This window comes from Typopeltis vanoorti, chromosome 4, assembly GCF_054136105.1.
Source record: "Typopeltis vanoorti isolate ZY-2024b chromosome 4, IOZ_Tvanoo_1.0, whole genome shotgun sequence".
NCBI lineage: Eukaryota > Metazoa > Arthropoda > Arachnida > Uropygi > Thelyphonidae > Typopeltis > Typopeltis vanoorti.
In genome coordinates, this window is record NC_143552.1 from 64222865 (window position 1) to 64239484 (window position 16620).

Consider the following 16620-nt stretch of genomic DNA (forward strand, 5'->3'; position numbering starts at 1 on the left):
CCCAGCATTATCCCCTCTAGACTCCACTGGGCTCAGCGCTACCTGATGTTGTTCCCCCTTCTCCCAAGTACCCTTTCCCACAAGAGGCCACCCCTGCTACATCCACTTTGGGCATTCTAGTTTCCCTGCATTGACACACTGACTTGTTCAGAACAGCAATCTCTCCAGATGCCTACGTCCTTCCTCATTCAAATCAAACGGTCTCTTGCATACAATTCCTCTCTGTCCTCAAACACTCTCCAAGCATCGACATATTCCAATCCTCTTTTCTGACACATTCTAACTATTATGTTATTCAATATGACTGCTCTTCAGCTCCGCTTATCACAATCATACCTAGGCAACACGCACACTATCTTTCCTCTCTGCGTCTTCTTTCGTACTACCTCAAAAAAGAATCTCATATCTCTCGCTGCCCAATTTACATATACCTCTCGAGTTATTTGTTCCTACCATCACAATCATCTCATCCACCCTTTCATCTCTCTTAATTGCCATAGCCACACTTTCTATCCTTCCTCCATGCAAACACTCTTCACACATCCTGTCTCACACCATGGATCATTGAGTCACCATACATTACACCTCTTACCATTCCCTCTCTCCTACTGTTTCCATTCTGTCCTCTTATATCATTCCCATAGCTCTCTCTCTTCCACTTATCCTATTCTCTCCTCTTCTATCATTCCCATAACTCTCTCTCTCATTCCCTCTCTTCTACTGTTACCATTCTCTCCTCTTCTATCATTCCCATACCTCTCTCTCATTCCCTGTCTTCTACCATTTCTATACTCTCTCCTATTCTATCATTCCCAAACCCCTCTCTCATTCCCTCTCTCCTACTGCATCTATACTCACCTCTTCTATCATTCCCAAATTTCTCTCTCATTCCCTCTCTCCTACTGCTTCTGTTCTGTCCTCTTTTATTATTCCCAAAACTTTCTCTCACTCCTTCTCTGATTTGCCTTGCATACGTCTCTTCCATTCTCCTAATCTCATCTTTCATACTTCTCATCTCGTTCACAAGATATTTCACCTCCTCTTTCAGCTCATCTATCCCTCTCTCTGCAAGTTAGTCACCCTTACTTGCCATTCATTTACCCAATCAAAACCATCTCCGTAAACTTCACCATCATTCAAGCCTTCCACACTCCCGGACTCTTATTTTCTCATTCATACTTTGCTCTTCATTCTCTCCTATCACAATACTCGTCTTCCATTCGTCAGTCTTTCCTATCGCACTACTCATCTCCCGACATTCATTTCCCGTTCCTGAAGCAACTAGGTCAGTTATCGATATATCTAATTCATTAATTTCCTCCCATTGTCTGCATTTTGCCCATATATGCATTCCCCCCTTCTCTCACCTGCCACATATCCAACTCCTGGGAAGCATACATGCCGCAATCACTGCATGCCACATAGTCATTATATTTATTATATTATCATGAAGTTTCTCCAGAAATTTACTACCCATTGTTTACTAGCTGTGTCATTCTCACAGTCATTATCTGTCATATTGTAATCCCTATTAATAATACTTTGCTGTTGCTTATCTCATTGAGTAACTAGCTCATGATCACTGCTTTCTTCACTACAGTAATGTAGTGAGGAAAGCATTGACCACCTTCAACTTAGAAAATGCATACTTATTAAGTACTACACTGTGTCTTGAACTGCCCTGATGAGAAATATAATTGATATCTTGTAGTCTAATTCTTCCCTGTTAAGGAATACTGTGTCTCCTTTTATTTTCCCTAATCAGTCTGTTTTGACAATGTTACTATGATATTATGCACTTTATTAAGAATGTTTTCATTAAGCTTTAACTCAGAAATCCCCATAATATGGTTAAATTTCTCCAATTAATAATTTAAGCCAATGAAAATTTTTCATAAGCTTCATAAGTTAGCATATAAGAAATAATACTATTTGAAATTCACTTGAATGTTAAAATTCCCTTCCATCAATGCAAACTTCTTTGATGTTATTTTTTGAAATGCCTTTTACCCTGTTTCCAGTTAACTGTCCTGATTTTGTAGATCATCAGTATATGTATACAGATGTTCCACAGTATTTTAATTTAATTTAAATAAATGAGTGTAAATTTAAATTTACTTTTTGTTAATGACTAGTTTATGTTCTTAGTGTGTTTATGATGTGAGAACAGCACCAGTTTTAGTTGTGCATTGTTTATATATTGTTTTTCCCCATAGTTAAAAATGAATAGATATGAATTCATTTGATTGTAAGTTGGTCTGTCCAAAATAAGTATTATAAATTAATGTTTGTATATGTTTAAAGTGTAATGTATAAGTTTAAAAGACTTACTTAATTCACTGAAAGTATGAGATTTTACCGGTTTCAAGTACAGTGCCATGAAGTTAACAAGTAATGACAGTGCCCTTCTCTCATGTTATATTTACGTTCTGCCTTTCTATTTCCCTGCTTTGTCTTTAATTTCTCTAATTAACTCAAGTGAAGTGTCGTAAATGGTTGACTACCTTAACTATCGGCTGCCATTTATCTATTTCTACTATATCCTATTTCCCACGCTCTATAGGCTACAAATTTATTTGTTTTATGACTGTACCAGTTAGACTATATATTGAGTGTGTGAGGTTATAAGATCTTAAATCAAAGACAAAGCAGATATCTTTTGTATTCCCTGCTTATTTTAATCCTTATCTTAAATTAGTCATGGCTTAATTATAAATCCCATAAACTTCTATCTTATGCAGGCTCGAATTTTTTTAGGATAGTGCATTGAGAGAATCAGTCCAATGTGTTGTTTACAAACCATTTAATTAAGTCAAAAAGAAATATTTACAGAATGATTGACATTCACATGTATACACAATGTCATTACAATTCTCTTGCTAGTCTTAATTCTTTCTAATCTAACCTTAGTTCTAAACTAATTCACAATCTATCATAACATTAACTGAATATAAGGCATACTTTGTTTAAGCCTAATTCAGTATTAATATACATTACCTCATGAACATAAACACTTGACATACATTGTTGTTCAGTATTATAACTACTTACAATTCTTGTTCAGCACTCAGTCTTTCACATTAACCTTTTGTTTACACGTAAATCTTCTTCTTCTTGTCTTTCTTTCCGTGTGACAGCTTGTTCCTGATTTTCCTGCTAAATTTTTGTGTGAGTCATCTATTATTTCTTACCATATAGGACCCTTAACTTGGTGGTTAGGCACAGCTCTTTCCTTTAGAGATAATCGACACAATACTTCTTACGTGGTGATGGACCCAGGCAAAAGATTCAGAATCCATGACGCTCCTCTTTAGATTTTTGACAGTGCACCCAGGTAAGAGAAGACTTAGAAAACCCCAAGTCAAACTTCCTTCTCTTTCAATTCCCAACAACAACCTTACTTGATGGCGGACCCAGGTAAGAGAAGGCTTAGAAAACCCCAAAACAAATTTCCTCCTCAGCTACCTGCCTTATATACTCTCAGACTTCCCTTGTGCACCTGCGCATGTGTCTCAAAAATGGGCACATATTGATCTTCAGACATGGTGACGTCATTCTTCACACATCTTTGGAGTTCTCTGTCCATAGCAATTCTTAGAATTCTTCACTATGGTCATGTATTGACCTTTGGACATGACAATGTCATTCTTCACATGTCTTTGGAAATTTCCATCCATGACAATTCCTGGAATTCTTCACTATTTTTTTAATTAGACTGATTTAACATGAGTTAATATCGTTAGATGATGATGTCATGAGCCAGATTATTTTAAAAGGCTCATTACAAGATCATTACTAAAATTAACATTTCTCTAAGTACATTCTCTGAAACAAAAAACATGTAAAAACAAACATGATAAGTTACGAAGTCACATATCATGAGAGATTTTATACTCACTTCATGGCTGAAACAGAAACTGGAAGAGTTATGTGTGCTGGAGCATGCACAAGTGAAAAGAGTATGGTAATGAGTGAACATTACCATACTTTTTTAGACTCTAGTCCCATCGCCCAGACAAAACCTTAACAGGATGCTAATTGTCCCTTTTTATTAAGTTTAGTCCTGTTTTGTCCCTTTTTTTTGAATTCGTGGCATGACTTCATTCTTGTATGTTCAAATAGGAAAAGGATAATGCTGGTGACATGTCATAGCTTGAGATCGAAGACATGCGTGCTATGACGATTGACAACCGTTATGAATGCACTCTCCCTGTGATAGGATGAAAATGCTGCAACCAGTGGCAGCGCTGCTGCATCCGGGCTGTAACAAGGTTACTTTGTCTACCATACCATACCATTGTTTTGTGCTTCTTATGCTGGTCTGTTAGTAATTGTGAATTGAGAAACTGATGAAAGTTAAAGTTTTCATCAGTTAAACTGATGAAAGTTAAAATGATGAAATATATTGTGAGTGGTGATATTTCATCCAAATTTTATCATGCCGAAAAGGAAGTGTAGTTTCACTCACGATTTAAAAGAAGAATATCCCTTCTTGAAAGATGATGAAACAACAAACAAGTTGCAAAATACTGTATGTTCAGTTTTTTCAATTGAACATGGAGGACATTATGATATTAAACAGTATTTGACAAAGCAAAAACATAAATTGGCAGCTGCTACTTGCAGTTCAAGTCAAGGTATTGCATCAGTTTTCACAAAAAATTCAAAAGGGAAATTAACTGGTGAAAGTAAATGTCTTGCAGCTCAAGAAGGTTTGTTTGTGTTTCATGCAGTGAAACATAACCTATCTTTAAGGTCAATGGATTGCACCTCTGCAATAGTGAGAAATTTATTTCAAAAGAAATTTACATGTGGGTGAACAAAGTGCCAATCAATTTTAGTGAATGTCCTGGCACCTTATGCAATATGAGAAATGGCAATTGAATTGAAACAAGTCAAATTATGTATCAGTTATGGTAGATACATCAAACCACAGAGATTTGAAGTTGGTGCCTGTCCTTGTTAGGTACTTCATCCCGAATAAAGTGATACATTTTTAGAACATAACAGGAGAGACAGCAGAACTGCTTGCAAATCATATATTGGGTATTTTGCAGAAACAGCAGCTGACTGAGAAAATTATTGCATTTTCTGCAGAAAACTGCAACACCAACTTCAGTGGATACAAACGATGTGGTTCCAACAATGTATTTTCAAGACTCAACAAAGGGTTAAAAATGAGCATTCATGCTATTGGCTGTGCTGTTCATGTTGTTCATAATGGTGTACAGACAAGTGCTGATATTTTGCCTATTGATATTGAAACAGTTGTAAATAAAATATTTCAGTATTTCCACATTTACACTGTGAGAGTAAAGGAATTGAAGAATTTCTGTGCATTTACAGAAATTGAATACAGATGTGTTCTAGGTAGTGTACAAACAAGATGGTTAGCATGACTACCAGCCGTGAATAGGATTATTGACATGTATGATGGACTCAGATCTTACTTTTTATCACAAGATAAATGCCCTACATTGTTGAAATCATTTTTCAGTAACCAACAATCGATACTTTGGCTTCATTTCATACAAAGCCAGCTGAAAATATTTTCAGCAAAATAATGAAAATAGAAAGGGAAAATATTTCAGCAACTGAAGTGGTAGGAGAATTGAAATTGCTCAGACAGAAAATTACAAATAGGAAAGCTGAGAACTTTCAAACATTTAAAATGTCATAAAAAATTGTTATTTCAGAGTTCAAAGATGAGGGTGTCTTTGATAAAAAGAATTTTTAGATAGCAGGTTTTTCCTCCCGGAAACTCGGGTTTTTCGTCCTGTAAACTCAAGAAAATCGACCGTAGAACCCACATTATTTCAGACATTAAATATATTGTGTTAGGGTTAGAGACCACGAGATGGCGGCACATTTGAGCCGTCTCTCTTCACTGCGTACCGCTTAATTAGTGATAGCCTTGGGCCATCTGTCTCTGATTGGGTACCAGTGGAGATTGAACTGCCCACTCAGTCTCCAAAAGTTAGATAGCGCTAAATGGCCTCGCCTACTCCCGTATATACGGGAATAAAAAGGCGTTAGCTGATAGCTGACAAATTTATTTTATGATACTTTCCTTGAATATTTAAGCAAATGGACTTATCATTTCCAGCCATTGAAAGCATTTCACTAGATTAAGTTGCAAACTCCACAAACTTGGGCTGAAGTTTCAAGCAGCCTAAAAGCAGTCAGTGATGTTGACAGCATAATATTCAATATTGTTGATGAAGATGAGTTATTTGATGAAGTCAGCCATATAAATAATGTTGTGAATTCCAAGATGGAAGAATAGAAGGACACAAACACCGAAGTGGACAAAAAAAAAGTGGTGTGACGTGTTTAAGGTGCTCCAAGAAAAAAACATCTACTACAAAACCTACTGCCAGTTGTTGCATTTGTTATGGCAATCACAGGAACAAATGCAGCTGTAGAGAGAGAGAATTTTTTTTCTCATGAGTGCTTTGTGGTCTGATGAAAAGAATCGCTTCAACACAAGACTGTGAAAGCAATAATTGTTATCAAGACACATGACACACTTTGACATTTCATGTATTGACTTTTGTGAGTGCCTCTTGAAAGAACCAGCACTTTTGGAAGAAATAATATCTTCATATAAATATAATGATAATGCTGATACTCTATAATTATAATGCACGCTTCAGTCATGTGTACTGGAATTATAATTATATGTTATTCCATTTTTATGTAGAGTATACCAGAAGTGTCCCATTTTTGTCCCTTTTTTGTTAATTGCTGAAAAATTCAAAATGTCCCTTTTTTTGTTTCGAAAAACTGGTCACTCTAATGTAGAAGGTGGGGAGAGGACAACAGTGCATCTGTAGAAATTGAGTCTATATATGGGTAAGAAGGGAGTGAGAACTAGATTTCTCTCTCACAGGCAGTGACTGAATGTAACTGCTAGATTGCTGACTTGGTGTGTGCATCTGTTGTGAATTAGTTTTAAGAGAAGGTATGACAGTTAGTGTGAGTGATGTATGGCCTTCCTCAATAAGTCCTTAATTCCCTGTAGGTCTTTGATGATGAAAATGATAATAATAATCATCATATAGTTATAGTAGTAAGTTTTCACTATGTGAAACCCTATTACATTCGTTTGCTGTATTTTATATTGTAGGTTTGAAAAACTCTCTCAAGAGACAAGGAAAGATTTAACAGTAATCCAACATATGTGGCAACAGAATCACCCACTGCCACGTTTCCACTATGAAACAAGACTGTTCTCAATGGTTCAGTAAGTTAGATTTACATTTAATGAAATCACTTGACAAGTGTATTTTATTTTATTTTAAATCTTTTTTATGTTTTTTCTTGAGTGTAATCTTTTCTCTTCTTCCTATCATGGATTTTAGGCCAAGTGGCCTGTTCTGGTTTTGTACCATCACTTTCTTGGTCTTCCAATTCTTTTTCCATTTATTTTATATCTATATGATATTTTTGGATGCCTGCTATTGTCCATTCAATTCAGTTGTTCTAACCATTTTTGTGTATATTTACTTATATGGTAGTTAATCATTTTTATATTCAGAGATTGTAAAATTTGTTCATTTGTTTTGTGGTCTCATTTGGTATATTTTTCTGCTATAGGCATTTCAAAAGAACATGTAGGATATATTTTGCATGAAGAATTGCAAATGAAAAAACTTTGCATAAGATGGGTGTCATGCTTGCTCACAGAATATCAAAAACTCACTAACATGAAAATCTCTGAACAGTGCTTGGAGCGTTTTAATAAGAATAAAACTTTTTTGTGCATTGATTTATACTGTGGATGAGACTTGGATTCACCATTACACACCAGAATCCAAACAGCAGTCAAAACAGTGGACTGAAGCCAGTTGTTCAGTGCCAAAGAAGATAAATTATAAAATATATACATGTTTACACAAGAATATTATTTAATATTTATTTGTAATTTGCCAAATATTTCAGTCTGGATATTACAGACCATCTTCAGTGGCTACATAGAAATAGTTTTCCTATGTAGCCACTGAAGATGGTCTGTAATATTCAGACTGAAATATTTGGCAAATTAAATAATATTCTTGTGTAAACGTGTGTATATTTTATAATCTTAATGTCACAAGTATCTTTAAAGAATCAAAGAAGACAAAGCCGGTTCCATCAGCAGGAAAGGTCATGGCATCGGTGTTTTGGGATGTGAAACACGTTTTGTTTATTAATTATCTTGAAAAGGGTAAAACAATAATCTTGGAATATTATTCCGATCTTTTAACCAGACTAGACGGGAAAATTTATGAGAAAAGACCTAGTTTTCAGAAGAAAAAAATCATCTGTCATCAGGAAAATGCACCTGCTCACAAAGGTGTTTTGGCAATGGGAAAATTAAGGGATCTGCACTATGAATTGTTGAAACATCCACCCGATTCCCCAGATTTGGCTCCCTCTGACTTCTATCTCTTCCCAAAACTAAAGCTCTTTCTTACTGGGCAGTATTTTTCTTTGAATCAAGAGATGATTGCTGCTGTAGAGGGGTATTTTGCTGATCTTACTGAGACCGATTACAGGGACTGGATAATGGTACTGGAGCATCATGGAATAAATGTATTAGTCTTAAGGGAGATTATGTTGATAAATAAAAATAATTCTGAAATTATAAATTCATTTTTTCATTGTTAGGCCGAGAACTTTTCAGACCACCCTCTTATAGGTCTGATTCTGGTGTTTTTGTACCAGGGATGGCTTAAATATATTGTTTATTATACTCTTTAACAAAAACTTGACATTTTAATGTCTATATCTTTTTCACCTTCATATGAAGTCACATCCCAAGTATTTGAAAGTATTTACTTGTTCTGATATTTTATTATCTATCACTGTTTTACTTCTTATTGGTTTTTTCCCCTTTGAAAGTCATTATTTTTGTCTTTACTTTTAATATTCTCATATTATATTGTTCTGAAATTTCATTTAATGATTTTAGTGATCTTTGTAGGTCATCTTCTGATGTAGCTAATACAATTTGATTATCTGCAAACAATAATGTTTTCATCTTTATTCGTTGATTTATTTGTATACTAAATGGGTTATTCTGTTTCCAGATTGTCATTTTATTTATATATATATATATATATATTTGAAAGTAGAGATGATGAGGTACATCCTTGCTGTACTCACTCCCCTGGATATGTCTTTCCATTCTGATATTTGTTCTAATTTGATTGCTATTTTATTTCCTGTATATATATATATATATATATATATATATATATTTCTTGAACAGACTGTATCGGCTGGTTTGGTATATTTAGATCGGTTAATATTTTAAATAATTTTTGTGTATAAATTTTATCAAAGGCATTTTCATAATCAATGAAGATCAAGTGTTTCTTTTTGAAATTCTCTTCTCTTTCAATTAATAATCTTTCTGAAAAAACCGATCACTTCCTTTGAAATAAAATATCAGTAGATTCAGAGGATTGTTTGGGTTAAAGTTTTCAGAGCTTAATTAATGTAAAACTTTAGTGATTTGGACTCAGTTATTCATAAGATAAAAATTCTGTTTAGCGTACAGTTTTTCTCCTAGTCGTTTAATTAGAAGAATAAATGATTTAAAGGATTAAGGGGTTTTATGTATTATTTCAGAAAAATGTTTTTATTTATATATCTTTGTGTCTCTGAGATTTGTCATGTGGGTTGATCTGTACATACACGCATGCACACAGTAATACCTTGCATAGTGTGTTTAATAGATGCAAAAAAAAACAAAAAACTTCCATGTTATGCCAAACTACACTGTTTAAAACATTATTATAATATTTTATAGTATAATGCACTCCAAACAGACAATTACAGCATTGGTTTTAAAAATTAAAAAAAAAACAATTACACATCATTTGTTTACTGCTAGCTCACCAAATACTAACTAATGTGCAAGGAAAATTTAAAAAGTATTAAAATGAAAAAATAATAAAGATTGCTATTGTTGATAATTAAACACATGTTTATTTGGAAAAATTCTATTTAATCAGTGCAGTTTGCATAAGGTTTTTCTTCATTTTCACTGCATGCATATCTTTGTAACATTTAACAGCATTTTGCATGCTTGCTGAACTTTAATGCTTTGTTGAAAATTAGAATTGACATCCATAAAAAATTGATAGTATTGCCTATTTTTCCAATAAAAGTCGAAAGCTCATGTAATGAGAATTCTTTAGTAAGTGCTTCAGATTCAGTTTCATCTAATTCATTTCCTCTTCTTCAGATAAATATTGTTGATCCATTTCCACAAGAGTTTTCATCAACTTGATTATTTGAATGTGAGTCAGTGCATTCGTACACATGTCAGTATCTAAAGTTTCAAATCCAAGATCTTTCTTAATCTGCACACTGTCTTTAGAAGCAGTTTTAATTTGTGATTCAAAACTAGTGAAACCATTCACACAATGAGGTAAAACATATTGTTACACAGCTCTCATATTATGAGGAGTTACTTTAAACCATGATGCGCCAGTGTTTTCAACAGCATTTCTGATATTAAAACATTAATATCAGAAATTTATGTTATAGTTCTTGCGTTCAAAGAATAAATAGGTTGGAAGTGAAATGGATGTACATCCTTATTAAGCAAGAGATCCACAAGAAGATGATGTGGAAAGAATATCATGAGAATAAAAGTGATAGGAGTTATGAAATAAACCCAGGCCAGAAAAGTAATAACAACTGTTGTGTAGAAAGCTAAATCAGAATATGAAAAAAAAATTGGCTATGCAAGCTAAAGGCAATCCAAAAGAATTTTATCGTTATGCTGCAAGCAAAAGAATGAATGAATGCAGAAGAATAACTTTATTGAATGTAGATGGTACTCGAGTGTCGGAAGGTAATGAGATTGTTCAGTTAATGAGTGCTCACTTTGCTAAGATATATCAACCAGGCATATGTAATATGGTGCATAGTGCTACATTTGATGAAAGGTTAGAGGTGCATGAAAATGAGGTAGAGGAGCTGTTGCATAACTTGGATAAGAATTTGTCAATAGGGATAGATGGAGTATCAGCACATTTGCTAATGAGTTCAGCCAAATTGCCTAGGCCTTTTACTTGTCTGTATAACTTGAGTCAGTTTACCTGTTCTGAGCATATTGTTATGCCCAGAACTTAATTTATTTATTTATTTTATTTATTCGTATGGAGTTTCCTCCCTTTTTCTCCCCCATCCCTATTGGGGAGAGTTGAGCCCCCTCATGGGGGGTTAAGTATTTATGGCTGTAGTGAACATAAACCGGCCCCGTGTGTGTTCACGGGGCCAGTTTGCCTGCTTGTGGGATGAAAAACGCCAGATAAACTGTCGGAAAAAACCCTACTGCCTGCACCCAAGACCAGTTAACTTGGCTATAGCTGAGGAAGATCCTCAAATTCCTCACGTCTTCGACGGGAATCGAACCTGGGACATTCCTTCTCCAGTTATATGGTTGCAAAGTGCACAGCCATTAGGCTAACCACGCGGACAGAACTTCATTGAGACCCAGCCATAGGCATGATTTGCCAGCTATGCCGGTCCCAAGCCTGGATAAAATTAGGAGGATGGAGATGGTACTGTACCTCCCCATAAAGGAGGCTCACAGCTGTTGAATCATCATACAAAATAAATAAATAAAAAATAATTATCTCTGGTGTTGTTGTCAAGAGTTTACAGAAGCTGGTAAAAACTCGCATACAGAAATGGGTAGGCAAACAAGATCCTCTGCAAGGAGCAGCATAGGTGTACTAAAAGAAGGTCAAGTTTTAGCAATTTACTCATATTTTATAACAATGCTACAGTCAAGTCAAATAAAGGGAATGGATATGCAGAGATAATGTTGGATTTTGCTAAGGCATTCGATAGGATACCACATGAAAGGCTGTTGCATAAACTGGAGAATATGGGATTGGGATATTGGGATATAAACTGTTAAAAAAACGTTTATATGCACTTGATCAATATAATCCCAATAAAAGTATTTCCTGGGATATAAACTCTTAACTTAAATCAGTGGATAGTTGACAGACACATATCAAAAAGTGGTATATGGTGAGTGTGAATCTGCCAGATTTAAGGTGACCAGTGGTGTACCTCAGGGTTCAGTCCTTGGGCCATTGTTGTTAACTTTATACATTAATGACATTAGGAAGAGTCTAACAGGAGATGTGCAATTGTTTGCTGATGATGTGAAGATAGGCATGGCAATCGGGGATGGATGCTACTGATATCCAGCACTTACAAAATAATTTGAATAGGCTGGAAATTTGGGTAAAAGAAAACGGCTGCTAGTTTAATGTTAGTAAGTATAAATCCCATCACACCAAAGAATGCACTTTGGTGTGATGAGATTTCCAGCAGCATATTATATTAGCAGTCTTATGCTACTAGAAACTGATGAGGCTAGGAATCTTGCCATAATGGTGGAGAATTTGAAGTTCAAAGGTCACATAGCAAAAGTTTCAAATACAATTCAGAGGATAATTGCGATGTCGAAGCAAATCTGGCTATGTAAGGATAAGGAAGTCATTTTGCCTCTTTATAAGATCTTGATAACACCACCCTGGCACAGATTTGGTCTCCTTAGTTCCAAGGTGATAAAAAAAAGTTGTGGAAAGTGAGCAAAAAAGAGTTACAAAGATTATATCAGGCTTATGGGATTTAGATTATGAGGACAGATTGCGAGTGTGGATTACAGACTGGCTAACAACAATAAGAGGAATGATATGATAGAAGTATATAAACTTTTGAATGGGTGTTATAGGATATCGTCTGATGATTTTCATTATATGGACGGTGGAGAGAGAACACTGGGGCATCCATGTAAGTTGAGTTTGTTCACAGACAAGAAAGCAGTAAGAGCTAGGTTTTGCTCTCTCACAGAGTAGTTAGTGAGTGGAATAGTTTGCCTTTAGGGATAGTGAGTGCATATAGCGTGAATGAATTCAAGAGAAGATATGACAGTTGGTTTGGGTGATTTATAGCTTCCCTTGATGAGTCCTTGACTCTCTCTCTCTCTGGAGGTCTCAAATAATAATAACAATAATCTCCTGTTGTTGCTTTTATGGCTTGAGAGAAGTTCATCTCAAATAATAGACTTTAAATGTAGTAGTGAGATCCTGATCCATTGGCTGCAATAATAATGTATTGCGTGACAGAAAAAGAATTTTAATGCAAGTTATAAAAGCAGTAGGATGACCTGGTGCATTGTCTGTTAACAAAATTTTAAAATGCATATCATTATCTTTGCAGTAACACTTGACATATATGCAAGGCAAATATAAGTTTTGAACCATTCTTCAAATATTTATTATGTCACTCATGCTTTCTTATTTGATTTCCATACTACATACAGGAAGCACTTTTAACATAGCTCTTAAGAGCCTGTGGATTTTCAACTCGACAAACAAGTAAAGGCTTTGATTTAAATTCACTAGATGCATTTCCACCTAATAAAATTGTTGTGAATGGTCTTTTGATATTCTATATCATAGTTGCAACTTTTCTTTTTCTGCTAAAAGAGCATGAGAATGCATCTTCTTCCAGAAAAAACCTGTTTCATCAACATTATGAATTTGTTCATTCTTGTAGACACCTTTTTCAATCACTTATTTTAATTCATTGGGAAAGTTTGAAGCAGCATCATTATCATTACTAGCACTTTCACCTAAAATTTGAAAGCTGTGGAGTTCCATATGTTTTTTAAAGTTATAAAACCAGCCATGACTTGCTGAAAAAGTTTCCCCTCCATCATCATTTTCTTCTCTGTTTTCTTTTACCTTATTGCTTTAGCTTATCATCTGGCTTAATGGATTTTTTTTTCTGATCACAGTCTTCAATACATATCATTAAACAATGTTCCATAATATCCATTGCAGAACTGCTTTTTTTATCAATCCTTCCTGATTTACACTTACCATGGACTATACTTCACCATGCAGGTATTCAAAACAAAATCTGAAGGAATAGATTGGTTAGTCATCCTTTTTCCTGAAGTGTCCTATACCTGTATATTGCACGCGTTCTTCTGACTGGTTTGCCTGTTTTGAGGGACCAAGAACCTGAGTTTCCAGGAGAAAAATTCCTTTCACCTTCATATGAGACTAGTTAACAGACCATTTGATTGAAAACACCTGATAAAGGTTCCTCACATCATAGACGGGATTCAAACCCACGTCTTTCCAACCAAAGAGCTACAGATGCTCATTTATCAGTGACTTTTGTCATACAAGATGCTGTGGCTAATCCATGTTACTTGCTTTGATTTCGCTTTCTCTTCTTGATTAGCATTTGTACTGGTGCCTCATTTATTCTGTCACATGTTATTTAACAGATGATGCTCTTCTTCATAATACTTCATAATTTCAAGTTGTGTGTGTTAAACATTTATGTTTGTTTTATTTACAAGCTTCATTGAATTAACTCTTCTGACTCATAATTGCTTATCAAGGTATGCTCGTATGTAATAAAAATAATTTGTAGAGCGACCACTACTTTTCTCCATCAAAGTTGAAATAATACTAATTCTTGCATCAATACAGTCATTACTGTAGTATGCTAAATCACTGCAGTACTGTTTTAGTAGAGTCAGAATGTCAGTAATATAGTACAGTGCTACTGTTAAAATTTTTTAAAATTGTTAAAAATTATAAACTGTGCTATAGTGAAATCCGTGCTGTTCAAAACCATGCTTTGCAAGGTATTGCTGTATATGTAGAAAGTTTTTTACCTTGGGTATAATATATGTTAAAGATGCCAAGCTATTTTAAACGTGGTTTTACTCCATTTCCCAAGTAAGCAAACAGACAAATAAGTCAAGTTTGCGACTGCACATAATGCAAGTCTAGGTGACCCACAAAGTAGTGAATAGTGATCAGAGCTTATTCCCACTTTACCACAGTTATTTAATATGGAGACCGTAGCATGATGCCACAGTCTCCATATTAAATAACTGTTTAAGAAATAAAGGTTTGAAGACCATGGTAGAACCTCACTTCCGCAGAGGCATAAGGAAACCAGATTTGATAATAAAGAAAGAAAAAGAAGTATGGGTTATTGATGTCCTAGTAGTGGGTACTGGATGCCTGCTCACCACCCTTCCCCAAAACTTGGAATTTACAAACTTTTTCATTGTGTATGCTTCTGTCAAGAAAGGACATATTTGTTTCTAATTATTTATGGTAATAATTAGAAACTATGTTTTAATTCGACTAGTTTTGTGAAAATCTTTGTTTCCCTTCATTAGGAAATAGCATGAATAAATTAAAAAACTAGAAGGAAAGTAATAACATTTAGCATTTTTTGTGAATAAATATTTGAAAACATTTAAACAGTGGAAAGCATTCATTCACTGTTGTGTTGAATACTGGTTAGTGGACTGCTGTATACTACTAGTAGATACAAGTATGTCGTGATGGATTAAGGAAGACCATACTTGATGTAAAATCATCTCTTGTTATTTGTTACACTGTAGAGGATGCTTCATCATTTCAGCTGATTCTTTGATTGAGTAACAGTGCTAATCAATGTGGAGCATTTCAGTTTGTTGCCATTCTACTAGATGTTTTGTATCACTTGTATAAGCTGCCAGCCCTGATTTGTGTTTTCTTTCATTCTCAACATCCTTTAAGTGTTCCAACCTGTATATATCACCAGATCTACCAGTTTGTCCTTTGTAGTGTAGACCACAACTGCAACTGATCTTGTAGACACACACATGGTTTTGTAAGTGGCAAATGTGAAGGTTTAGGAGGTTTTAGATGATTGGGTAGAGAACAATTTTTTGGTTTTTTTGGTAATGCAATCTTGAATTACCAAATTCTCTCACATATACAATCTGTGATTGTATATGTGAGAGAATTACTGCTCCTTTGTATTCTTGGTTAATCTGTTCTTCTGCTTGGTTTGGAGGTTGAGATTTTTTTTTATTTTTTTGTTATTAATCTTCTTTTGTAGCCATTTTTAGGAAGATCAGAATTAAGATACTGCTGTAGCTCTTGGTTTCTTTTATCTATTTTTGTATAAATTCTGTAGGCTCTATTGCATAAGGAATGGATGATGCCCATTTTTTGTACTGGATGTGGTGAGATGTTGTGTGTCGATAACATCCTGTGTTAGTTGATTTCCTCTGGACTGAAAAGTTGAGTGTTTTGTTCTGATATCTCAACTATTGTATCTAAAAACAGTAAAGACTTATTTCTTTTTAATTCAACTGTGAATTTAATTCAGGGATGAATGTTGTTCAGGAAGGTGATGAATCTTCTAATTGAGTAGAAGAATCAGGCTAGATGATAAAAATATCGACATAACTTTTCCAAATTTTTGGTTGTGTTCCTTGATATTGGAGGACTATTTTTTCAAACCACTCCATGAATAGGTCAGCTAACATAGGAGAGGGGGAAGAGCCCATTGCTCATCCTTCTATCTGTTCAAAAAAAAATCTTAAAATTAAAAAAAAAAAAAAAGTGCTATTGATGCAATGTTTAAATAAATCCACTGTGTCTGATGGGAAAATGTCGTGAAGTAGTTGTATGATTTTTATCCTTGGAATGGTAGTGAAAATATTTACTATGTCCAAGCTTGTAATTATATCAGTAGGAACCAATGTGATGTCTTTGATATTTTCTATGA

At 34.6% G+C, this 16620-nt stretch overlaps 1 protein-coding gene across 3 annotated transcripts in view; it reads left to right on the forward strand.

Moving 5' to 3' along the window:
- Positions 1 to 16620, forward strand: part of l(2)gd1 (lethal (2) giant discs 1) — a 473445-nt gene that overhangs the window by 290215 nt on the left and 166610 nt on the right. For all 3 annotated transcript variants that reach the window (XM_090391229.1, XM_090391230.1, XM_090391231.1), the window contains exon 17: positions 7130 to 7246. In XM_090391229.1, coding sequence (XP_090247355.1) covers positions 7130 to 7246 — 117 coding nt within the window. The remainder of the gene's footprint in view (positions 1 to 7129; positions 7247 to 16620) is intronic.